We start from the raw sequence: 27,717 nt of genomic DNA on the forward strand, positions 1-27,717 counted from the left end.
TCCCTCTTAATCCATTAACAGCTGTGTTTGGTGTATTTCCAGATTGGCTTAAAGTGGAGGAAGACAAACAAACTGTGATTGCCTTTACTACACTATTGGCACGCAGACTTATTTTGCTCAACTGGAAGAATCCTAACTCTCAGTGGGTAACTGATGTTATATACGATTTGAAATTGGAAAAAAATCTAATTCTCACTTTGAGGATCTGTCCAAATTTTTTTCAAAACCTGGCAGGATGTAATTAATAACATTTTAGAATAAGCATTCAAATGAGGACGCAGCTTTTCTCCCCTCTTTTACTCAATTTGTCTTTATTAATTTATCTATTTACTTATTTTTACTAGCTTAAAGTCTTACTCTGCTGGCTTAGCTCTCTTTCTCAGGGAGGGGGTTGATTTGTTTTGAACCTTTTTTTTGTAAAACTTCAGTTATTTGTATGGAATGTTATTTGATTTGAAAAAAATTGATTTGATTTTCTGTTCACTTGACCGTTCTTTCACCTGGAGCTGCTAAAATGCCAACAACCAAACAACTCTGTGTAGGACTTACAGATGGTGAAACCCTGCCGCAGTGTTATGCCAATTAAGTATGTGTTTTATAAATCCCGACTTTTCCTTAACAAAACGGCCTATGCATGTCTGAACATAAGCAGCTTTTCTACAGGAGACCACAAGGCTAAAAGGGGCCCACAAATCTCAGTCAGTAGCTTTGAGTGTAAAGTGAGATCTGTTTAAGGGCGGAGGACGAGTCTGTCACAGGGCCCACTTGCACACTCATACCCACCCGGTCAATTTAAAGGTCTAAAATAAGCAAACTGGTGATTTAGGAAGAAAAGACAGACAGACAGTGACAGAAACAGCACAGACAACGATTTATATTTTATTGACAGTATAATGTAAATCTACAGGGTCTTATTCTGATTTAAGTTACTCGAAAACAATTATAACATTGTAAACACACTTGAGAAAAACCTTTAATTACTTATCCAAAAAAAAAACAAAACAAACATTTCTTGCTATTGTTCACAATTTAAACATACTGCTATTAAGTTCCAAAAGACTACAATAGTGGTTAACTTACTAGGAAGAACGTAACATCATGTAGCATCTTAAAAATAACAGTTGGAGAACCACAAGTCTCCAAATGAACAATTACAGGCTACCGTCATATCAGAAGGGTATCTGAGCAATCATAAAAGTCATCCATTGATGACAATCGTAAACAAACTGAAGCGGCTGGGGTTCACTAGACATGGACAGAAACTGGGCACCACTTTCAAACGAGGCCACCATGACATGACAGATGTTGTGATGACATCCAAGTAATAACGATATTTCGGTGGCCTCTATCAGCTTGTATGTACAACAAATAGATAAGTGCATATATAATTCAGCAAATTATCCAACTCTGCCTTTTAAAGGCAAGCATTACTAAATACCTCTTCCATTTTATATGGTCACGCTCCTGGGGGTAGTAGTGTCCCTGGGGCTTGACAAACTTCTAAATATCTAGAATTACCTAGCACATATGCCCAGATCCTCTTATTGACTATAGCTCTACCTCTAATGTTATTATGCCTCTCAAGCTTTTTGACAAGCTGATTGGCACATTTATTAATCTTTTTTTGCTCAAAAAGTGGTAAAACTAAAAGGACATTGTCTCTACACCCTGCACCACAAGTACAAGTGTCGCACAGTCCGGTGCCTTATCACTTAATTTGCTTTACGTGAACAATTGCCATTGATATTCATATTCTGTCATAGTGTTCAAGTCAAGGATTACACCCTGTCTATTTTTTGGCTCACCACACATAATGACTGGTGGATAGTTAGTTACTAGCTACTGGTTTGTTAATGCGCATACACATTCATATTTGAGAATGGTGATAGACAAAGGTTCCCAAATTCAGTAAAAAAAATAAACCATTCCCAGTTTAAATTTTATTTAATGTTGCTTCTACCACAGCATTATACTCACGAAATACATACATGTACAGTGCATGATAAAAAAACACAAGAAGTCATAAAGCAAAATATCACTAATTACGGAAAACAACTCACTGTGATGTGTTTTACCGTATTCTCTTGAAAATAATGTATGCAAGAGGCACATACTACAGCTATGCTGTTCGCCCTGTCGCCCATCCCTTCATCTTGAGTGTTCAGCTAACTCCCGAGAATCCATGTAAGCCTGCACCGACCTCCACAGAGCACGGATATTTCCTTCTCCAAAGCCAGATGCTCCTCTCCGTTGAATAAGCTCCAAGAAAAAAGTGTTTTCAGAGAAGAGGGGCTTGGTGAAGATCTGCAGAAGATGCCTGGTTCAAATCGAGAGTAAACACAGCACAGTTAGCACCATTAACGGAACACACCAATCACAGAGATTCAAACGAATAACAGAACTGCCTGGACACTAATTCTTGTACAATCTCTTCAAACACTTTGGAGAACTTTGTATACATCACAGTTTATAGGCTGATTTTTATTTTGTTGAAGAATCTTTTGAATTGCCTAATTTATCTATCAGGTATCAGGTCCCACTTTAGGTTCGTGAAGTCCAGATCCTCGTTTTTAAAAGACCCCACAACTTGGAAAGGCATTGTTTGTTAAGGTGGTCAGGTTTATTTATCTCATTAGGATGATCTTTTGTATCAGCTATAATTAACTACATCATGAATGGTTCAAAAGACAAAATGACAAGAAATGTACTACTAATCATGCAAGTTTGATCTAGCTCATATAACACATTCATTTAATAAGAAGTTACATGAAAACAAATAAATAATATAAGGGGAGAATCTAAACTTTTTTTTGGGAGTCAAAATTTTTATATGCCGATGTAATTTTTTTCTTTCCAAGTTCCATCCTTTTCTCCACTGTCATCTTGCACATAAAAAATGGAAATGAGAAATAAATTTGTGAATGAAAATCATGCGTGTGGAACTGTGATCATCAAGCAAGTCTGGTTACTCAACCAAGAAGTCACCCAAGGAGCTCCAAAATCATCTGAGGAATGAAGCACCAACCCTCCTCAGCATCCACAAGTGGTTTCAGTTATTCTTGACCATAAATTTCAGCACTGAAGATGATCTATGCAGTGAACATGCATGGATGTCAATGGGAGATGAAACAGTCACTGCTGTTAAGCAAGCAGTTGACGTGGAACCACACATCAACATCAAGAGACAAATAGAATTTGTGATTAGATCTGATCTATTTTATCAATCCCTGAAGCAAATTGTCATTTTGCATGCACTTTGAGGGTCAGAGCAAATGTTTGAACTTCCAAAATTGCCAGTCCTGAGGATCCTATATGAGCTGCTGGATTACACAAAGTACCTTGCTATTGAAGCAGTTAAACAACATGTCAAGAACATGAAAAAAGATGTTCAGCGTTTTGAAAAATGGATTCATCACATGATGAAGAGCATTGACATACAGTAGGTGGTGACTATGTTGTGAAGTGCTAACAAACGGAGCTTTGCAGTTCATCAGAGAATAAATTTCTCTTTCATTAATTTAATCAAACTGTTTCAAACTTTTGGTCCTCCTCTCATAAAAAATTGTAAATTTAGAATATTTTTCCATTGTAAAAAAACATTCTCCAAATACTACTGAAACTTTTTCATTTTTTTTTTGTATGCTAATAAATTTTCCATTCACTCTGTGTCAAAAAGCACTGTGGCTCAGCATATGAGGCAAGTGACCTCACAAACTTGCTAACTATATATCTAAAACAGATTTTATAAAAAAAGGACGCCATTCAGTCCACTCACTTGGGTAAGCTAGAGATTTACCAATACCTTTTTCCAATATGGTAAAATGTGAAGTTGCAAGCTTTAACCACATGGATCGATTCTCTAAACTCTGTATGAAGTCTGTCTGGAATGTACTTCTGTTGAATTTCCACCATGGCTCTGAAGTACCCGATTCTCTGTTTATCTGAAATTTTTCTGCTAGGTCAAGTTTGTGTGTGCCTTGAGGAACTTGGAACATCTGGATTACAGCAGCACAAAGCCTTCTCTGCTCAGCACTAAAGTTGGAGTCATACTTTACGACTTCTACTTGGAGGGGATGTCAAACTTGACAGCTGAAGTTGCTGCACCTCATTGTGTTGAGGATGTCAGATTGCACAACTAGAATTTTTTCTGTGAAGACTTTTCACTCCACTTTCACATTCCCAAAATGATAACAAACTCGCTACATTCTGACAGCCTGAATGAATGCTTTCAAGGTGAGGCGAGTTCAATTGTAACATCTGTCCAATACCTCCAACCCTCACGTTTCCATTCTGTCATGCTACGAAAAACACACAGACAAGCCTTCTATTTGTTTGTGTGGCCGAAACACTAATTTTCCTGTCTTACTTGAACTCGCAATGTATGCAATGTACTTCCAGGTTAGTGCTAATTGGTTGTTAGCTCTTGTATACACACAAGTCAACCTCTCCCTTCAGACTTTTGTTAGTGTGAGTCAAACTAGATGACTTGAAATCAAAGAAATGCACTGAAACTGTCACCGACACAATATGATTATTCAATAAAGGCTACAACCGAAAATTGCAAAAAAAAAATTATGTAGTGTGATGGGGGCTTAAGTGTTTTAATTCCCTTAACCTATCAGAGTAGGACACGTCTTTTAGTCTTGGGATGCACTTAGTTGTTCTCTTCTGCACAATTTTTGTAATGTAGTTACCAAAACTGCAAACATTGTTCCAAATGCAATCTCACTAGTGTGTTAGAGTTTTAACACAATGTCTCTGGATTTGCATTGAACACTTTTTAAAATGTAATATGCTATTTTCCTTTTCAATGAATTCTCATGATTGCTTAGATAATAAGAATGTTGCATCAGTTTAAATCTCTAAATCGGGGTGCCCAATGTGTCGATCGCGATTGACCGGTAGATCAGAAAAGCAGGTAGATCGTTTGGCATTCAAAAAAAAATTTGTTTAAATGTTAGTCTATCATATATTCTCCCTATGGCATTTGCCACTTGATTGACATACAGGGTGGCCAGTCTGAGATCTCTTTTCTTCTAACACATTGGTCATCCCGCACGAGCTACTGCAAAACTCTGGCTATCTAAGTGATCTAGTTAGCCTTCCAATTTATATCGACTAAAGAAGGGATTTTAAAAAAATTGTTTATGGGCTGGATGTGGAATTGGAAGAGGATTTTTTTTTCTCACAGTGTCACAATCGAAGTGCGTTTGCCTGATCTGTCAATCTATCATTGCTATTCCAAAGAAGGAAAATGTGGAAAGGCACTTTCGAACTGTTCATAAAAACTACGAAACTGACTTCCTTCCAAAAAGCAATCTGAGAAAGAGAAATGAGAGGGAACTCACTCGGCTGAATTCAAAAGCAAAGGCAGACACATTGAAGCATCGTTCCGGGTGAGTCACTCGATCATTAAGCATAAGAAGTCCTTCCAAGGAGAGATGATAAAAGATGCCTGCGTTGAGGCAGATGGCTAGGGAAAAATTCCTGCTCAGATTTCAAGACCCCTGGCTGGAGAAAAAGGAGTTTCTCCTTGTCATTAAACATGCAGAATACAAGCAACTTAATAACGATCAATGGCCGCTAGACTTGGCATTTTTTTTCCAATCTCACCAACATGTTGAATGAGCTTAATTTACAGCTGGAAGGAAAAGAGAAAACCATGGTCAATATGATTAGCTCAGTTAATGCTTTCAAATGAAAAATGCAACATCTGTCCTCAAAGCTGCAGCGCCTTGGAAGGTGTGTGCGCAACTTGACAGCAAACGCTACAGAGCAGATTGAAAATTGTCAGACTTTATCTAATGGAAAATGTAACTATTTGAGTGTTGCCCAATGTAGCAGAGTAAGAGTAGCGTTTCTTCTTCACAAATGTACTCAAGTAAAAGTAAAAAGTATGGTGCTGTAAAACTACTCTTAGAAGTACAATTTTTTTAAAAAGTTTCTCAAGTAAATGTAACTCATTACTGCCCACCTCTGATACTCAGTATATATATATATATATGTAGGTAGATCATTTTCATTTTGACCTGGTCATTTTAAAAGTAGCTCGCACCCCTGCTCTAAATCTTTTCTAGCTTCTGCCAATACATGATCATCACCCGTGCTGTATTTGTCCATGTATTGTGTCTTTTGGCCTACATATGGTGCTTTGCACTGATTTCTGTGAAGCTGCATTTTCCAAGCACTGCCCACATTTGCAGATTCTTCAGGTTTCCTCCAGTGATAATGGCAAGAAAATGACAATTAACAAATTGAATAACACAAAGCATTATTACCCTTAGAAGTGTTGGCATTTCATTTAGAGAAATTGGAGAAAAAAAAATGAAGGTGGCAATGAGGACAATGGTACTGGCAAACTAGGATAGGAAGAGATGTGACAGATTCAAAGTCATATCCCGATCAGAAGACAAGTTTCTAAGGGTTACCAGCTTGCATGAAAAGCACCTCACAGCACAACAGCTTCAAGCACAGCTTAACAGTGATCGAAACCAACAAGTCCCAGTTACTACTGTGAAGAGACTTTGTGCTGCAGGTTTGACAGGCTGTGTGGCAGCAAGAAAGTCACTGCTTACAGGACAAAAATTGGGGCCTTGAAATACCAGCTTAAAGAAAGTCTTATGGACTGAAGAATCAAAATTTGAAAACTTCGATTCATCACGCAGGGTTGTCTTACACCATTGAGTTGGTGAAAGGGTGGATCCTCAGTGTGTGACACCAACTCTCAGACATGGAGGAGGAAGTGTGGTGGTCTTTTGCTGGAGGCAGAATTGGTGACTTGAACAGAGTGACTGGCATTCTGAATCAAAAGCGTTACCAGAGTCTGGCGGTTATATCAGGTGGCTACATGGCTATATGGTGGCTACTTTGATTCATCAAAAGGTAGAATAAACTTTGGTACACTTCATGATTCCTTGACTTAGTTTTTTTTATTTGATTTCATGAAACACTAAGACATTAAACTGGGTGCATTTCCATAAAAACTGAAAGAACTGAGGTGTTCTAACACTTTTGACCAGTGCTGTATGTGAGTGAATGCATCAAGCAGCCAGATTGTCTCACCAAAATTAAGTTGTTTTATAAGGTTAGTTCCTGGTTGAGTGTATGTAAACTAGATGGATTTTGAAATTAGAGAATTTCCCAGCTAGCACATATGAACTGGATATTTTTAAATGTTTATTGCATTACCTCATTATTGACTATTCCTCCATTGGTTTCATCTGGAACGTTCACAGCTTTACTTACTATATTGAATCAAAGTTATTAATGTTTTATTAGAAAGAATAATAGTCCTTCTAAGATGTATCTCTAAGTGACTCCGCTAATTACCATACCCCCTGTAGTGAGTTTGCCTTTCTGAACTGTTTGTCTCCTCCCTCGTAAGAAGCTGGAATTCATAAGCTATTTCAAATGCCAATGATTACTGGTTTTCAAAATGTGCTTTAATTCCAGGCTGTAATAATAAAAACTCCTACCTTTTAACTAAGATTTGTCTTTTTTTGTAATCTAACTGTAAACATGCACCAGATATCCAGCTGACATATTATAAAAATAGTCACCAGGTCTAAATATTTTAATTAGAGCACTCCCTGTCATTTTCTCAACCCACCCGCAGGACGACTGTGCCTTTTAGTTACATGTTTCACACATTCAAAGCTTATGGTATACAAAATGACAAAAACATATTAAAAGTATGGAAAATGGCAGAAATGTAATAAAAGTGAAAATAAGAATATAGGTCACATATTTCAAGTTTACCTATTATAACTGTTTGTTCCACATCTGTCACAGGGCGGCACGGTGGCGCAGTGGTAGCGCTACTGCCTCGCAGTTAGGAGACCCGGGTTTGCTCCCCGGGTCCTCCCTGTGTGGAGTTTGCATGTTCTCCCCATGTCTGCATGGGTTTCCTCCCACAGTCCAAAGACATGCAGGTTAGGTGCATTGGCAGTCCTAAATTGTCCCTAGTGTGTCCTTGGTGTGTGGGTGCCCTGCTTGGGGTTTGTTTGTGCCTTGCGCGTTGTGATTGGCTCCAGCAGACTGCTGTGTTAGGGTATAGCGAGTTGGATAATGGATGGATGGACTTGCCCAGAAAGTTGCTGCTTTATCAGCTACAATAACTAAACATATTAAATGTTCTTCTACTGTATGTCAGTCAACTTTCTCCAGCTTCAACTGTATTCTATATTCTAGTCTTAGTTCCTTTACAACTACTTGCTGCTTACTAGATGTCACTCATATATCCATATTAAGGTGTTAGATGGAAATATGATCTGTGATTTGATTATATATTAATAGCTGTGCTTATAAAACTCTTGCTTTTTCATGCCTTAACTGATGAAATGCTTAGTATAGAGGAGTTCCAAAATAACCCACAGTGTTCAAACAGCACATTCATGGTTTTGATCTAATATTACAGCTGACTTAAGTTTTCTTCATTATGGGACTTTAGGGTCATTATTCTTATGTATACAGTGAAATTCTTAACTTGCTAGGGCTAATCAACATTCAACAGCGTGCCATTCTCATTACTTCCCTACTTAAAAACATATTCAGTTCCAAAAAGAAACCTTAACTTTCATGGCTCTGCTTGATGACTTCCTCCACACTTACCTGCTATCATTAATCTTTATATACCAGGTAGAGAACCTTGCTCTGTTTATGCTTCTTTTTGTCTTTTCCAGCTTATATACTGTATATAAAAAACCTTTAGTGCACATGCCATTAATTACTATGCTTCTAAAGTGTGCTATTTGCTCTTAATCAAAACTGGCAAACTGATGTCAATATTCAAGTACTTTTATTTGAGCAAGATTTTAATTAGATTTGTTCATTTTTATTTATTAATTCTGTGGTGTATATTCTGTATTGCTTTCATGTATTTTATTAAAAAATTATTATTTGTTATATGTTGCCATCATATAGTCTCCCTTTGTATTTTAATGGTTTAAAGTGATTTTTTTTTTAAATTAAATTCTGAAATTCATTCTTAAACTCTACAAAAAGCATGGGACCACCATTTCCAGTGCATGGCTTTTAATTAATGAAGCTATGTACTACAAATTGTATAAAACAGGGCAGCCTTATGATGGAGTTCTTATTGTTGGTGCCTTACACATTCAGGCACTGAAGTTCAATTACAGGCGTACAAATTTAGACGTGTTTGTTCTTAGGCTTCGTAGGATATCCCAAGCAGGCGCAAATTACTGTACTGACTGATATCTACTGGCACCTTGTCCAGGTGTTGTTCCTGCCTTGTGCCTCATGGCCGATGGGAATGGCTCCAGCTGCCCTATGACTCTGCCCCAGACAAGCAGTTTAGAATGATGGATGGATGATTGATAATCTCAAGCACTACTTGATCATGTAAATGAAAGAGCAGATTCAGACATCAGACGGACATGAAAATTATAAAAAGCATCTTATAAAAGGGCAGCAACAAAATGTATTTCTATAGCCTATTTTCATACAAAGGATGTAGCTCAAAGTGCTTTATACATGTCAAAGAAGTAGTTACATGCAAAGAAAAACAAATTTAGAAAAGAATAATAATGAAAAAACAGTACAGTATATAAAAGATAAATAATGCGTATTTACATAAGAAATGGATATGGTTAAATCCCCTTTCATAATTTAAAGCCCCCCTACAGCGTTTTTAAAGCATAAAACATAATCATCTGCCACTTAAATATATTCAGTCATGCACTTTATAGAGGTATGAAAAAAAAAGACCATAGTGGCCCTTGATGACCAACTTTACCAAAAAAGTCTAACTCTGAAAATTGTTGCTATTAATATGCTACTGTTTGAGGTTGAAAAACCCCTAGTTTGGCACCAATACAAAAATCACATTAATGCTTTCTTTTTCCCATTCAAATATTGTGCATATTAAGTTGACTCACAACTCTAAAATGGTGTAATCGTAGATAATGTGTCCAAGCACATCTTTCTACGGACTGTCACTTCAAGAGGCTCATTCTAGCCTTGCAACCAGTACTGCCAGGACAGGTTCTAGCAAACAATCAGAGACACTAAATCAGAATAAGCGAATAGGGAGCCACTTACCCAACCGGGACTGTGGCATATCGTACCAGGGGACAACTTCGGGGTACTAATCTCTCTTTCTTTATTTCCTCAGAAAGAATGAAGCACCACCGCCGTGAATTCACCCAGACTCGCTAAGAGAAACAAGCCAGTTCCGGGTTCCTTCCTTCCCTCTGGTCCCGTTCTGATGGCATCATTAATCCCATCTACCACCACGGTTCCTTCCCAGCATTCTGTCTGTCTACTTCCGGTCCCATCCCATAAATTGTCCGCCTGTCAATTCCATCATTGTCTCTTGTAATTTGATGAAAAGCACTACCCAGAATACTTTGCAGTATACGGGGCCTGGAACCCCAATCCTTTATGTTTGATGTGTTCTTTTGTTACAGTGGTGTAGTCAGCAGGATACAAGCCCGAAGAATGTCAGAAGGGCAGGACTTGAATACGGTGTTGACCATGATGATGAACAAGCTCCAGTCCATGAAGCTGGAGCAAGCAGCCACAAAGGCAGTGCTGGCAGAGACCAAAACACAGCTGGCGGCAGCAGAAGCGGTAAAGCCGGAGCCTGCATGGCCTCCACCTCCTCCAATTGTCCCGCTTGCCGAGTCGGACAACATTGAATTATATTTAATGATATTCGAGAGAACTGCTTCTTGGAATCAGTGGCCGAGGGCGGAATGGGTGTCCATACTGGTACTGTACATGAAGGGCATTGCACAACGGGCTTATCACGATCTCCCCGAGGAGGAAGCCATCAATTACAACCGCCTGCGGGCCGAGATACTGAACCGCTACGGCATAACCTCGGGTCAGCAGGTGAGGGAATAGCGGCACTGGAGATTTGACCCCGATCTCCCGGCCTGGACCCAGACATTCAAATTCTCGGGCAAGCTGGGGCGCTGGCTAAGGCCAGACATCAACCAGGCCCACCAGGTGGTGGAGCAGGTGGCCTGTGAGGGGTTACTGAATGCCATGCCAGAGTATCTTGCCCAGCAGGTCCGTAGACATCCTTATAAGGATATGAACGGCCTTCTGGAGGTTTTGAAATGCCAGCTGGCGGTGAACCGAGTTGGGGGGTCAGAGAGATCTGCTTGCGGGGTCTGACAGGGACATGTTGCTACCCTTGAGCCCACCCGTCATGCTGCGGAGGCTGCGGTTAAACCTAGAGAAAAGGTGCGCCGTGGTAGGGCATATCCTTACCGGCTGCCCATTGAATGTCAAGCCTGTGAACTGCACCTGGGCCAAAGGAGAGAGGTACTGTGTACTGTCGAATCCCCAGGCTGTTCCAAATACAGTAGTGTTGGTGAACGAGCAAACAGTTGTGGCATTATTTTACTCCAGGAGTAACATCACCATTGTTGCTCGCCGTTATGTTCTACTGCAATAGTGAGTAGCTCAACAAGCAAGCATGACCTGCATACATGGGGAGACCAGATCATATAGATTCATGAAATGTTTTATAACCTGGAAGGATGACCCGAAACAACAGGTTGTTGCTGTATTGCCCGAGCCCCCCTTTCCGGTTATATTAGGATAAGACTGGTCGGCTCAGGGACCACTCCTAAACCTAGGTTGGGTCTGATTATAGATGGACAAGGCACCATCCCAGCTGCTCCCACGCTGTGCTCTTCGGCGACTAGTGATGATGTGGATAACCAGGGGGATGACTCTCCGGCGACGGACCTCGACCCGGAAGTACAAACAGGTGAGGATCCGGGCCACATAGCTCCTAACCCGATGCTTCCACAAGATCTGCTCGCCGGCATAGACTACCAGTTTTGGTCTACGCCGGCTTCTTTCAAAAGAGAACAGTGGAGCGATGATTCCCTGAAGTTTGCAAAGAACGCTATTGTTTCCTTTGACGGCACATGACCAGAAAATTCCCTGCAACCGGAACACGAAGGTGAGGTGCAGAAGTAGTTGTTAATTCCGCGGACCTACTGGCGGGAGGTATGTGAACTGGCTTATTCCCACATCTTAGGCGCCCATCTCGGGATCGAGAAAACCCTAGAGAGGATGAAATTTCTATTGGCCCAGAATCAACGAGGAGGTCCGACGTTTCTGTCAGTCCTGTCCAGAGTGCCAGCTACGTCAGATACCCAGGATAGACCATGCTCCTCTAGTTACGATTCCCCTCATCGATGTTCCCTTTGAGAGGATCGGTGTCGATCTTGTAGGTCCCCAGGAACCATCAACGCAAGGCAATAAATACATATTAGTTATGGACGATTACGCAACTCGATTCTCAGAGGCGGTTCTCCTGCGAGCCGTTAATTCAAAAACTATTGCACGGGAATTGGTAGAGCTTTTTTCCCAGAGTGGGTATACCCAAATAAGTCCTTACGGACCAGGGTACACCCTTTATTTTAGATACGTTCAGGGAGGTTGCCAAGTTACTCCACATTAAGCATCTTAAAACGTCTATTTATCATCCTCAGACAGATGGGTTGGTAGAAATGTTCAACCGAATCCTTAAACAGATGCTCCGCAAGGTACTCAGCGTGGACGGTAGGAACTGGAACCAGCTCTTTCCTCTGGTGCTTTTTGCCTATTGGGAGGTGCCACAAGCCTCCATGGGGTTTTCCCCTTTTGAACTTTTATATGGAATCCTGGGGTATTTTGGACATCCTAAAAGAGGGTTGGGAAGGAGAGGCCCTTTGGTCCACCAACATTTTGGAATATATCGCACAATTACGTGATAGATTGGCTAAAATCCGACCTCTCCTAAAGGAGCACATGTCGCGAGCTCAAGCAGTGCAGGCGCAGAACTATAACAGAAAACACTGCCTGTGAGAGTTCCAACCGGGAGACCGGTTGGCTCATTGGCAAGGCCCTTATGAGGTTAAAGTGAGAAAAGGGCTTGTCGACTATTTGGTGAAACAACCGAATCGTCGACCGAGTGAGCAGGTATATTACATTAACTTACTGAAACCGTGGAGTTATATGGAAGACCACCCTCTCACCGGTCCAACCCTCTCCCGAAAAAATCAGACCTTAACCTCGGACACAATCTGACTCCCCACCAGCGACTGGAGCTGGAAAGTGCGATCCTGTCCGTCCCGGCCGCACCTTGCTGATTCAACATGACATTGTGACGGACCCCGGGGTGGTAGTCAGGGAAAGGCCCTATCGTCTCCCGGAGGCAAAACGTGCGGAGGTGGAACTAGAAGTTCAACAGATGTTGGACATGGACATCATTGAAGAGAGTCACAGCCCATGGTCCAGTCCCATCGTCTTCGTTTCTAAGCCAGATGGCTCCTGGAGATTTTGTAATGACTTTCGGCGTCTCAATCAGGTCTCCAAATTTGATGCCTACCCAATGCCCCACGTGGATTAATTCCTTGAGCAACTGGGTACGCCACATTATTTGACTACTCTTGACCTGACTAAGGGATACTGGCAAATTCCTTTAACAGCAACCACAAGAGAAAAAACAGCATTCAGTACCCAAAACGGACACTGGCAATACAAGGTTCACCCATTTGTACTGCACAGGGAGCCAGCGACCTTTCAGCATCTGGTAGACAGAGTGCTAAAGCCCCACCAGTCCTACTGTGCCTCCTACCTCGATGACATGGTAATTTTTTCCGGCACCTGGGAGGAGCATGTGTTGCAGGTTTATTCCATCCTCCGGACACTAGTGAAGGCCAGGCTCCATATCAATCCCAGGAAATGTTTTTTTGGATTGAACAAGGCCAGATATTTAGGCCACCTTTGGGGCTGGTGAAACCACAGTGTTCAAAAATCAAAGACATCCTTGAATGGCCCCGTCCGATAACCAAGAGGCAAGTGTAAGCTTTCTTAGGATTAACGAGTTACTACCGCCAATTTGTACCCTGGTTTTCCGAGACAGCCGCACCCTTGACGAATCTGACAAACAAAAGGGCCCCTTTTCATGTGGTATGGGATGACTTGACGGAACGAGCATTCAGTAACTTAAAGATGGCCCTCACAACGGCACCTGTTTTGAGTACTCCTGATTTTTCTGTTCCTTTTCTTCTCCAGACCGATACTTTGGACACAGGTCTAGGCGCCGTGCTGAGCCAAAGCATCGATGGTGTAGAGCATTTACCTAACCCGGAAACTGTTGGACCGGGAGACAAAATATGCAGCGGTAGAGTGGGAAGCTTTGGCCATCAAGTGGGCAGTTACTCACCTGCGGTATTACCTGTTGGGTTGGGAGTTCACCCTGGTGACAGACCATGCCGCCCTGCAGTGGATGGCTGTTCATAAGGAGTCAAACCCTCGAGTCACCAGGTGATTTTTGGACCTGCAGCCATGTAAGTTCACTGTCACTTATTGCCAAGGTAACCTCCAGGCTAACGCTGATGCTCTCTCCCGGGTTCACGACCTCTCGGTTCGGGCCGCATGACCCGTGGCATATCGTACCAGGGAACAACGATGGGGTACTAACCTTTCTTACTTTATTTCTTCAGAAGGAACAAAGCACCACCACCATGAATTCACCTGGACTTGCTAGGAGAAACAAGCCACTTCCAGGTTCCTTCATTCCCCCGGTCCTGTTCTGATGACATCATTAATCCCATCTACCACCACGGTTTCTTCACAGCATTATGTCGGTCTACTTCCAGTCCCACCCCATAAATTGTCCGCCCCGTCAATTCCACCATTGTCTGTTGTAATTTGATGAAAAGCACTGACCAGAATACTTTGCAGTATACGGGGCCAGAAACCCCAAACCTTTATGCTTGTTGTGTTCTTTTGTTACAGCGTATTCAGAAAACAATGGATGAGAGCTGATTTTTTTCTTTTATGTTTTTGTAAAGTACTTTGAGCTAGACTCTTTGTATGAAAATGTGCTGTTTAAATAAATGTTACTTTGTAGTCAACTATATTTGTTTCCCTCCTGTCAAAGTAATGCTGGTTAACCACATCAAAAATACTCTTTAAGAAACAATGTAATTTCATAAAAAAAAAATCAAAGAGAAACTATTAAAAAAGGGGTTTCAATTCCTGTAGATGAACCAGTCACATTATGAAACTGGCAACGCTTTCTTTTGAAACATTCCGAGGCAGAGGAACGCGTCATGGCATATGACAGTTACCTTTCTGACTTTAAGTACTAGTAACCTGGAAGAAAAAATGTTTAGAAAGCACAACTTAGAAGTCATTTCTCTTGCTAAAAGTTATACTTTGTAGAAGGTTACAATTAGTAATATATTCCCAACAATGTAATTGATTTATCTAAAACATTAAAAGCCAAGCAAAGTCAAATCATTTTCATCAACAAAGAATAAACAGCTTATTTGTACATTTCCAGAAAAATAAAACACTAAAGAGAAAAGAGCATTAATGAACAGTTAACCAACTGTCAATTTATTTTTAATGTACTATTGAGGGATTGGGTTTTAGGAATTGAAAGCAAAATAAGTGAATTTAACAATGTTAGACAACAACCACCTACCTTTGTGTATCCTTCACATTTTGACTTCCCACTTGAAACACATTTTTTGCATGTTCCTCCACTTCGGTGTCTAAAAGAATTCCAAACTTGGAGAGCAGACAAGGATCATACCCTGCCATCTGAATCTCTTGTGCCTTCTCAAACTGCACAAAATCCAAACAACATGTGAAATTTGAACATCAATAGATTAAAAACATATTGGTAAGCAGAACTGCATTAAACTTAGCTGCATCTAAAACAGCAATTTGAGATCACTATATGGAAAGGTACACAATGGAGGAAACAATACACACACTTTAATATTATACATTTTCTGACACTAACATACTGTGTCACATATTCTATATATATATATATATATATATAAAAGTCAAATACCACTGACTCACTCATCACGAAATCTCCTAAACCATGAGGACTTGGGACTTGAAATTTGATATGTAGGTTACCCTTGGCCCATAGGTGCTCGCTAAGGAACAGTTTTAAACATTTTGTGGTCCTAACGCGTTTTTTCCGTATGTCCGCCTGCTTGAACTCTCCGGTTGATTTTGCGACTTCTCTCATCACGCTAAGTATTACAGTTTGCTTGCGGTACCGATGTATTTATGCACATAGTGTCCGATGTATTTATACGCCTCGCCACATGTTGGAGTGCATCCAAGAGAGTGTCAGATTGTTAAGGGCGAGATCAAAGCTAGAGGGGGCCTTCCTCATTCACTCGCCAGCCTCGATCAGATATAGTGCCAATGCCTATTGATTTGTAAAGTTTGTCCTGTTTCATTACTATGTGGGCGCAGCCATGGGGTACAGCTAGTATTTAATAAAGGCCAAAAGTCCACTAATAACTGTCCTCACCATCTGAAGCAACAGTAGGACTAAAAACACCAAAAAAACCTAAAAACTAAACACTAACAATGCATAACTAAGTTTTTAATAACAACAAATATCTAAAATGAGCTAACATATTAATCTAAATGCAATGACTTTAACAAAATTACTTTTATCCATAGTACATAAAATACAATATATTCTCCAAGAGTAAACACAAAGTGAGATTGGCTGCATTGTGCCTAAATAACAGAGAGACAGACTTTATTTGTCCCCAAGGGAAATTAAAATGTCACAGAAACTCAAGATCAAGAGAAGTTGCACAGTATTAGCTAAAGATGAATAATAATCAGGAGTATTTTAGTTTTATTGTAACTAATTCCCTCTCTCTTAATGCCTCAAATCAAAGAAAGCTGTCAATTTGCCTATGGATACAAGTGTTGGAGAAATACAAATCCCTAGAAACATTGTTCCTAACTGGCCAATAAAAAAGGGCTGGAGTACCGATATTGATCAACTACTGTGTGTTTTTGCACATTTCAGAAATGGGCTAATAGTAACAAACACTACATGTGTGTCCTGCATTTGTTTACTAGAACACACCAACTTGTTTTCACTTGCAGCTGTGTTTGACAAGTGTAGTAAATGATCACAATAATAAAAACAAATAACAGTTAAGAATCTCATGACATATCCCTTGAGTTTTTGAAATGAAGAGAGGACTGTTGGCCAATGAATGAACATCATATTTTGTTCCTGTTTGTATTTATATGGCTGCTCAAACTCTTGTCAGGTTGCATAGGGATTGTGAGTAAACAGCTTTTTCCAAGTCCTGCCACAAATTCCCAGTTCTATTGAGATCTGGATTCTGACTCCAACATTAACATTGTTGCTTTTAAGCCATTCCTGTGTAGCTTTGCATTTATGCTTAGAGTTGGTGCCTTGCTTAAAAACAAATCATCTCTCAAGATGTAGAGTTCTTGCAGACTGCATCATATTTCCTCCATGACTTCCCTATATTTTCCCTGTATTTTGCAGTATTCACTTCACCCTCCACTCTGACAAGCTTTCCAGAGCTTGATGTAGAGAAGCATCCCGATAATACGATACTGCCGCTACCATGCTTCACGTTGGGGAAAGGGTATTGTTGTTGTAGAGTTTGGCTTTTCGGCTTTCACTCAGATGGCCAATAAGCTCAATTATGGTATCAGACCTTCCTCCAGTCATCTGGCAAACTGTAGCGGAGATGTAATGTGCTTTGTTTTTAAAATAAACAGTGGCTTTGCCATTGCCACTCTCCTATAAAGCTATGACTATTGACGCACCCAGGTAGCCACAGTAACAACAACAACAAAATGTATTTATATAGTGCATTTTCATACAGCAATGTAGCGCAAAGTACTTTACAAGATGACAAAGAGTAAGTTACAAGAACAGAAAATAATTAAAAATAAGCAATAATATTAAAGAATACCTAACAAAACAACAAGGTAAGATCAAATGGCCAGGAGGATAGAAAAAACAACATCAAATAAATCCACCTACGCTGGAGGAAAAAAAAAATCTGCAAGGGTTCCAAGGCCTAGCCCCCAATGAGAATTCTAGCTAACATAATTATTCATAAATCAATCCATGTAAATTTCTTTGTAACACCTTAAAGAGTTATAGACCTCTTGGTAGCCTCCCTAACCAATCTTATTCTTGCATGAAGCAAATTTACAACTGTGCCATACTAGCTACATCCCCTTGGGATTAATAAAGTATCTACCTATCTATCTGTCTATCTATCTAGCTTGATCTCTCAATGATTGATTTCCATGGGATATTCAGTGAATTGGGCAATTTCTTATCTCTCTAACTAGAACAAGTCTGGCAGACCCAAAGCCACAACAGAATCAGAAGACAGGTTTTTGAAAGTCAACAGCTTGTGCAATGGACATCCTGTATTCTTCTGTCTGGCTGAACTTACTGAGGTGGCCTGGCCTGGACAAGTTGGCTGTTGTATAAAATCTTCTCCACTTGCAGACAATCTTCCAGACACTGGAATGGTTGATTTCCAATTGTTTGGAGATATTTTTAAATCCCTTCCCAGACTCATAGGCATCTGCAACCTTCTTTCTGAAAAGAAGAGCTTTTACGATCTAGTTCAAACCCTCTCTACAGGTACAGTATATCAGAGCAACACCTGCTATATTCAGGAAGAAACCGGACCATTTACCTCTGTAAAAACAACTGTCTGTTCTTTAGCTGGAGAACGCAATGCTAGATAAAGGAAAATGTAATGGGCAAGTATCCACTTTATGATTTTTTATCAGAGATGGAACTCCTCCAGAATATAAAGGAATGATGTTTTGATATAAATTGACTATTCCATACAGCAGGGGTGTCGAACTCCAGTCCTGGAGGGCCACAGTGGCTGCAGGTTTTCATTCTAACCATCTTCTTAATTAGTAACCAGTTTTTGATGCTAATTAACTTCTTTAGCCTTAGCTTTAATTTGCTTGACTCAGGGCCTTAGTTGTTTTTTCCTTAATTAGCAGCCGGACAGTAATGAGACATAATGAGACTGGGGCGGCAGTTTTAATCGAATCTGCGCCTCCGGATTACAGTTTTACTCGTGCCGACCGCCAGGGGAAAAAGGGGCGGTTTGGCAAACATTTACTCGAGCCGATTAAAATGTAAAGATGTTAGTTTTGGTAAATTTAAGTCCTTTGAGTATCTCGCCGTTGTTATTCATGGAGATTCTCACGTTCTCGTATTATCCGTGTATAGACCTCCTAAATATAACGCGTCTTTCCTTGAGGAATTCTCTGACTTAATGTCAATTTTAGTTACAAACTATGATGCACTCTTAATAGTCGGCGACTTTAACTTTCATGTCGACAATCAGTGTGACCAAAAGGTAAAGGAATTCATGAACCTCCTGGACTCTTTTGATTTGAGGCAGCTCGTAAATCAGCCTACACATAAAGCAGGTCATACGTTAGACTTAGTGATTACTAAAGGACTTAAAGTTGATATAAAGCAGGTCACTGATATCGGTCTATCAGACCATTTCCTTCTACTATTTAATATAGAAATAAAGATAGAAAACTCATGAGAAGCATTTTGTTAAAAAACGCTTCTTTGACTCATCAGCAGCTTTAAAGCTTACAACTATTCTAAGCAATCAGTCCGTTTATAATGCCAGCTATAATAGCGAGGATAATGTAAATAGTAAAGTGGAAAACTTTAATTCTAAAGTAAGAACTGCTGTTGACATAGTTGCACCTGAAAAGACAGTTAAAAAATCTTCTAGTACTGTTATTCCATGGAAGACCCAAAGAGTGTCTGATTTAAAAGAACATGTCGTAGAGCTGAGCGTAAATGGAGGAAAACTAAACTAACTATCCACTATGAAATATTAAAAGTTAAAATAACAGAATACAATAACACTGTCCGTCTTGAGAGGCACTGCTATTTCTCTAATATTATAAATAACAATGCTAGTAATCCCAGAGTCTTATTTTCAACAATTGACCGTCTGTTAAACCCAGGTAACACAAAGGAATGCCCCCAGAATACTTCCAGTGAAACCTGTGAGAACATTGCTGTATTTTTCACTCAAAAAATTAATGATATTAGAGATAACATAGTATATCTCCCCAACACTGCAGAACCTCCAAAGCCCCGGTACTCCGTTATAAACAAATTAAATGCTTTCACCAGGATAGATTTACCTGAATTACATAGTATAATCTCTCAACTGAAACCTCCACCTGCGTCCTTGACCCAATACCAACCAGGTTTTTCAAAGAAATATCAGGCGTCTAATTGACAATATTCTGGACATAGTAAATTGTCATTAGATACGGGGTCTTTCCAGACTGTCTTAAGACTGCTGTAGTTAAACCCCTTCTTAAGAAACATAATCTTGACCCCTCTGCCTTTGAAAATTTTAGACCCATTTCTAACCTGCCCTTCTTAAGTAAAATTCTAGAGAAGGCAGTCATTATGCAGTTAAATGACCACCTAAATAAACATGCTATTCTTGATACTTTCAGTCAGGCTTCAGAACAAATCACAGTACAGAAACTGCACTTGTTAAAGTAGTAAATGACTTGGGTAAATGCAGACAGAGGCCATTTATCTGTTCTCATCCTCTTAGATCTGAGTGCTGCATTTGACACCATTGATCATAATATTCTTAGAAATCGCCTTAGTCAATGGGTGGGCCTCTCTGGCAGTGTCTTAAATTGGTTTGAATCCTACCTGGCAGGGAGAAAATTCTTTGTGAGTTGTGGTAATCAAATCTCAAAGACACATGATATCCGATATGGTGTTCCACAAGGCTCTATCCTGGGTCCGCTGTTATTCTCAATCTACATGCTTCCGTTAGGTCAGATTATCTCAGGTTACAACGTGAGCTACCACAGCTATGCTGATGACACACAGCTGTACTTATCAATAGCACCTGATGACTCCGACTCTTTCGATACACTAACACAATGTCTTACTGGTATTTCTGAATGGATGAATAGTAATTTTCTCAAACTAAATAAAGAGAAAACTGAAATTTTGGTAATTGGCAATAATGGATTCAGCGAGGTTATCAGAAATAAACTTAATGCACTAGGATTAAAAGTTAAGACGGAAGTAAAAAATTAGGGGTAACCGTTGACTGTAATCTGAATTTTAAATCGCATATTCATCAGACCACTAGGACAGCATTTTTCACTTAAGAAACATAGCTAAAGTTAGACCTCTTATATCATTGAAAGATGCTGAGAAATTAATTCACGCTTTTGTTTTCAGTAGACTAGATTACTGTAACGCACTCCTCTCAGGACTACCCAAAAAAGACATAAATCATTTGCAACGAGTGCAGAATGCAGCTGCTAGAATCCTAACTGGGAAAAGAAAATCCAACACATTTCTCCAGTTTTGATGTCACTACACTGGTTGCCTGTGTCATTCAGGATTGACTTTAAAATACTGCTTATGGTTTATAAAGCCTTAAATAATCTCGCTCCATCTTATATATCGGAATGCCTGACACGTTATATTCCAAATCGTAACCTTAGATCTTCAAATGAGTGTCTCCTTATAATTCCAAAAGCTAAACTTAAAAGAAGTGGTGAGGCGGCCTTCTGCTGTTATGCACCTAAAATCTGGAATAGCCTGCCAATAGGAATTCGCCAGGCAAATACAGTAGAGCACTTTAAAACACTGCTGAAAACACATTACTTTAACATGGCCTTTTATAACTTCACTTTAACTTAATCCTGATACTCTGTATGTTCAATTCTTCATAATAACTATTCATGGTGGCTCTAAAATCCGTACTGACCCCTACTCTCTCTTCTGTTTCTTTTTCCGGTTTCTTTGTGGTGGCGGCCTGCGCCACCACCACCTACTCAAAGCATCATGATGCACCAACATTGATGGACTGAAAGCCAGAAGTCTACGTGACCATCATCATCAGGTCCTTCCATGAAAACCCTAAATACAAAGAGGACTGTTTGATTTATGTTAGGTAGAATGCCCAGAGGGGACTGGGCGGTCTCTTGGTCTGGAACCCTACAGATTTTATTTTTTCTCCAGCCTTTGGAGTTTTTTTTGGTTTTTTCTGTCCACCCTGGCCATCGGACCTTACTCTTATTCTATGTTAATTAATGTTGACTTATGTTTATCTTTTATTGTGTCTTCTATTTTCTATTCATTTTGTAAAGCACTTTGAGCTACATTTTTTTTGTATGAATATGTGCTATATAAATAAATGTTGATTGATTGATTGATAAAACGAGCAGGACATGACCAGCTCATTTGTACCCATCAAACAAAATCTGAAAATAAAGATGAAGGTCTCAGTAAGGTTGATCCCTCAGGTTACCAAAACATTTTAAGAGTTCTTCGAAAAAACAGAATATCAATAGTTTTGGAAATGTCTGCTGTGGCAAAAAGAGAACAGCAACAAGCCATGGAATTGAATAACGGGTTTAATTAACAGCAAGAATCAGCTTCTCAATAAAGAACTGGTTGGAGTTTGAAGCCCCAATTTAGCTGGACATCTGTTGGCTCGTTTCACGTCTCATTTCTGTTTGGCTGTCATTTAATGAAGAAAAGAATCAATTCAGAAGACTTAATCCTTAAAAGCAGGGCTATTAAAATAGAGGGAAAAGAAAGTAATTAGCAGTGAAAACTGGACACTGATTAGGAAAAGGGTTAGAAAGAAAACCTGTACCTACTGTGGCCCTCCAGGCCTGGAGTTTGACACCCGTGCCATACAGTATGCGTATAAGTAACTGCACAAAATAGCATATAAAGCATACAATTTCTTTTACCATGTCTCTAGCATTAAGCCTTTTTTCATATTTTTATATAATCCTTCCTTACCTGACTATAGTAAGTAGGTGGTGGAGACACAAACTGGACTCCAGATTCCATGAGAATTCTAGATGTGCAAAGAATATCATTGGTGTACAAGGCAATATGTTGTATGCCAGCCCCCTGATGATGTTCTAAAAATGTGTCAACTTGGTTTTTACCTGAAAGTCAACAGAACAGAAACAGAAAAATCATTAAATATAAAAACAAAGGTTTTACACAGGACATGTAAAATTAGGTTTTATTATAGACTAAGTAGATAATATTTGTGTAATGGTTTTCAACCAAAAAAAAATAGGGTTAGGGTTAGGCTTAGGGTTAGGATTACACATAATTAATATCAAGTTCTGAAAAATGATAAACTGAGGAGGTATGTATGTTGGTCAAAAAGAAAGCAAACATATGAGCGCATCATAAAGTCAAATAACTTTATGGAACGCCCCCTGTTTTTAAAGAGTGCATTCTGCAGTGTGTGTATAAAATTAGCTGAACCTAACATACTCTGATTCTTATGTCTGCTTATGTCTGCTTATCAATCCATTTCAGTTCAATCCTTGGAAATGAATCATTTACACTGAATAACTTAGAAAGTTAACTGCATGTCTTTATTAAATGGGAGGAGAATATACAAAGTCTAATTAAAAGGCACTCCAGTTAAAAATTAAAATTAGCATTCAGCTTCTGCCAGTTGGTAAAACCAACAATTGTACCAATGCAGAGGGCATTTGGATTCACACACAAAACCAGGGTAAAATGGGTAACCCAGTTAAGACAGAAAACGATTTCTTAAAAACCTCCATTTACATGCGCAAATACTGTACACTTCTGAAGTTTTCCTTTGGCAAAATGCACAAAAAAGTTAGATGTCATTGGCCACCATGATTCTATGAACAAGCCTGAAGCCAGTGACGCTGTCTTTTGTTTTATAGATGCAGTATGTTTAGTCCTTCATGTGCTATGAAGTAAATAACACCCATCCCCTTTTTATATCCTTGGCCTGTGTAACCGATAATTCGTGGTATGAACACTGGCTGCTGCATCACTCTATCACACTGTTTCAACCTACCTATAGTAAAAAGCTGGGTTAAAACTAAACTGACACTTTATTTATTGGTTTCTGTTACCGAATTGCACATAGCACACTCTTTTCTGCTTCTTGACTTGCACTCAGCGCTGGTGTTATAATAGCACAGGTATTTTTACTTCACTCATTACTTTAAAAAGTAATCAGACTATGTAACACACAACTTACTTTTAGCGTGTTACCCCAACACTGCTCTTAAGATTGTGCAGCTGATCTTAGCACTTTATGTTCAGCTGATCAACATTATTTTAGTGATTTCTGAAATATTGAAACAGATTACTTAAACCAGGAAAAGGAATAATGCGATCGCCCAAGCATTTGCCTCAGGAAATATATCTTGTTGACTCTTCTACCTGTGGCTGCTGAAAGCATGTACAAAGTTAACAAATGCACAGGCTAACAGAGTATGGCCTACAAAATCCTTTATCGTAACCTAGTTAAGGGTTTACAAGGCCACATAACAGGGTTACTTGCTGAGAAATACCCATTTTCTCTTACCAGAATAAGGGTTTACATTGCATTTTAGAAAACAGGTTTCTATGAATAACTGGGTTATTAAAGTGATTGTAAACAAACTGATATTGCTCTAACACTAATCTATCTACTCATTGCCTAAACTTTCTTAATTCAGTTTGTGGGTCATAGGAAACAAGAGACTATCTCTCAGAAAATGTGTTTGCCTACTGCAGGTCTTAAAACAAAATACTTTCAGATCATGACAAACACGTAGCCATTTATTTATTCATACCTCAATGGAAACACAAACTTCTCCCCAATACTGACTTTCTGTCTCAATCTCACTTCTCTTACTTTCAGTTAGTAACCTCTTCCTTACATTCACCTTCCAGCTTCAAACATGAAATGGCAGGGAGCTGCTCTCAAACACCAACTCTAGCCAACTTCGAGGGCATATGACACTTTTTTGAATTCCAGACTTAATAGTTCAAAATGGTCCTTATTAAACCATAGAAGAAAAAAAAACTATGTGCACAAGCCTCCTCCTCTGTGGATGGGCACAATAACCGCTTCTGATTCTAGACTACCTACATTAGCTCATTTGCTCACTTATAGGGCCTTGCCTGCTTAAAAATGGTACTATGGCAGGGAGTGGGTGAGACAAATCTTGCTGACTGTTTCCCAGTCCACCATGATCTTAGTTTTATCACAGTACTCATAAGAAATTTCCTTTCTGAGATAGCCACAACAAGAAGAGATCTTATCCCTTCCCGGGCATCATGAACATTTATCCTTGCATATTTTATGTGCTTTCCAATCACTATAATGGGTTTCATTCTCCTCTAATAGGCTCTACTGGGCCCCACTTCTGTCCTCTGCCAATTCTGCTTCTGGTAAACCTTTCCAACAATGCAACCCATAAAATATTGTATATAAGTTACATACATGCCTTTATCTTAACCAAAAAAAATACACACTCTGTTAACCGACATACCTATTAAGGTGTGAGAAAGACCGTCAGTCAGTGTCCAACCCACTATATCCTAACACAGGGGTCCGCTGGAGCCAATCCCAGCCAGCACAGGGCGCAAGGCAGGCACCCCAAGCACACACTAAGGACACACTAATGCACCTAACCTGCATGTCTTTGGACTGTGGGAGGAAACCCACACAGACACGGGGAGAACATGCAAACTCCATGCAGGGAGGATCCGGGAAGCAAACCTGGGTCTCCTAACTGCGAGGCAGCAGCGCTACCACTGTGACACCGCGCTGCCCCAGAAAGACTGTTGATTGTTTAAATTAATTTACAAACCACCACTTGTTAGAAGAAGCAGGAATAGCCAAAACTAACCATGCAGATGTGAAACACCTATATAGATATAGTACCTTGATCTGGTAAGGATTCTGCAACGACAAATTTGCAGTCAGGTTCATCCTTTTCAACAGATGGAAGAGTCAGACTGACTTTGCTGCATTGCCAGTACTGCATGGCAGTCAGTCGAAGACCCATGCCATCTCCATTGATGACAAAGCCATCATCGGCACTATCATGTCTGCAAAGCAAATACAGAAGCAAACTTTTAGAATAAAGTAGCATTAACACTCATAAAGCTAAAGCAATTGAAGTTTTTAAAATATTAAAATGAAACCAGTTTCACCACATAAAACAAATATGCATAAAACAACAGTACATTACAGTTACTAAGTACATTAAGAGGGTAAATTATTATGTATGGGTTAAAATAATACCTTATGTATAATTTGGTAATAAGACATATTTAATTTGAGTGAGTTATTAAAATAGGAATATGGGAATATTACTGTAGATAAGATGCAGCTTTTAAAAGAATAGTATACAACTGTAGGGCTCATGAAAAAACAAGTTAGAAAATGAATGCATGGCCTAACATTTAGAGGAATTTGGGGAGTTTATTAATGGATATGAACGTTACTGCATTTTACATTTTTGGTAACATCAAACAGTCAGTTATCAAATTGCTGTTTATTAAATACTATTTATAACAGTATGTTAAAAAATAACACTGATAATAAAATGTAATTACATATGCTAGTAGATTGCATTAAATACCTGCTTTTTAAAACCATCTTACAATGTCATATGCTTTAAAAACATAGCCCAAATATCTTTATTTTGGCTGAGTAAATGATGTGCTGTTATTAGTTGTGAAAAGTCTGTGACTACTTGTATTTTTTTCTAATAAAAAAAAAAGATCACAAAAAGATAAAAATCCCAATAACCACCTAACAAGTACTGAGTGCAGTAATTACAATCCACTCTTTCTCAAACCTTAGTAACACAACCACTCTATTAAACAAACTAAAAGCCAATCCATACTGTATGAACAATAAAGTGAAATGACCAAAATGTGCACTTGCACAATGAATTTTGATGTGAATAGAAACATCTGCTCAAGATCCAGTAAATGCCTCCAGACTCCTACAACAAGATAATGGTCCAAAACATATTAAGGCAACACAGGAGTTTTTCAAAGCTAAAAAAGGGAAAATACTTGAATGGCCAAGCCAGTCACCTGAATTAAATCCAATTGAGCATGCCTTCCATATGCTGAAGACAAAACGTAAGGAGAGAAGCCCCTGAAATAAGCAGGAGCTGAAGATGGATGCATTAGAGGCTTGCTTGAGCATCACCAGAGACGAAAATCAGCGCCTGGTGATGTCTATGAATAGCAAACTTCAAGCAGTCATTGCATGCAAGGAATATGCAACAAAGTACTAAATATGATTGCTTTAATATATTAACCATTGCTATGTCCAAGCATTATGGTGCCCTGAAATGGGGAGACCATGTAAAAAAAATGGAATTTCTTCATGTTGTAACTGAAATGCATGCAAATATCCTTAAATTAAAGTGGGTAATGTACACTTCAACCACGTCTGAATTGTTTGATTTATAATTTTAACTCTTTTAGGGCTGATGTTGACTTTTGCCAAAGGAGGAGTTGACGATGGTAATCAACTGTAAACTGCGACAAAACCAACCGTTATGTTTTAGTTGGAGTCTCGCTGCTAGAAGGAAAGTTAGCTCCTTTGGTTTTGACCAAGATTTCCTGCACTCCCATAAGTAGCAAGGCACAAACAACAGCAAAAATGGCCCTGACACCTGGCAAGAGATCAAAGCAGATGTGTAAAGCAGAATACTCCAGGGATGATGTTTTGCCCATTCTCTCTGAACTGGACTATGACTTGTTGGACTCCGATTTTGATACAAGCAATCGAAGATGATTGTGAGGTTCCAGCTTCAGCTGACTGGTCCCCAGCTATTCGTGGTACTGAACAGGTTCAAGTAGATGACACGCCTATGGCACTGTTCACCTGGGAAGACTGCCACTTACCATTGATAAGAGGTAGAATCCAGACTGCAATGTACTGCAAAAGTGACTGCTGCTGCTGCCCCAGCCACATAAAGACAGCCTGGCAGCAAGCCTGCTGCACATTCTTGGCAAACTGGCAGCCACAGCATGTAGCAACAGAT

General features: G+C 39.5%; 1 protein-coding gene across 1 annotated transcript in view; it reads right to left on the reverse strand.

Annotated features, from left to right (window-relative positions):
* Positions 1 to 1,925: 1,925 nt before the first annotated feature.
* Positions 1,926 to 27,717, reverse strand: part of hpdl (4-hydroxyphenylpyruvate dioxygenase-like) — a 30,376-nt gene continuing 4,584 nt past the window's right edge. Inside the window, exons 2-5 of the mRNA XM_039769755.1 lie at positions 25,590 to 25,756; positions 22,670 to 22,821; positions 15,467 to 15,609; positions 1,926 to 2,317 (exon numbers count right to left, since the gene is read on the reverse strand). Of these exons, the coding sequence (XP_039625689.1) occupies positions 2,149 to 2,317; positions 15,467 to 15,609; positions 22,670 to 22,821; positions 25,590 to 25,756 (631 nt within the window). The 3' untranslated portion in view covers positions 1,926 to 2,148. The remainder of the gene's footprint in view (positions 2,318 to 15,466; positions 15,610 to 22,669; positions 22,822 to 25,589; positions 25,757 to 27,717) is intronic.

Source organism: Polypterus senegalus, chromosome 1, assembly GCF_016835505.1.
Source record: "Polypterus senegalus isolate Bchr_013 chromosome 1, ASM1683550v1, whole genome shotgun sequence".
In the NCBI taxonomy this organism is placed as follows: Eukaryota; Metazoa; Chordata; class Cladistia; order Polypteriformes; family Polypteridae; genus Polypterus; species Polypterus senegalus.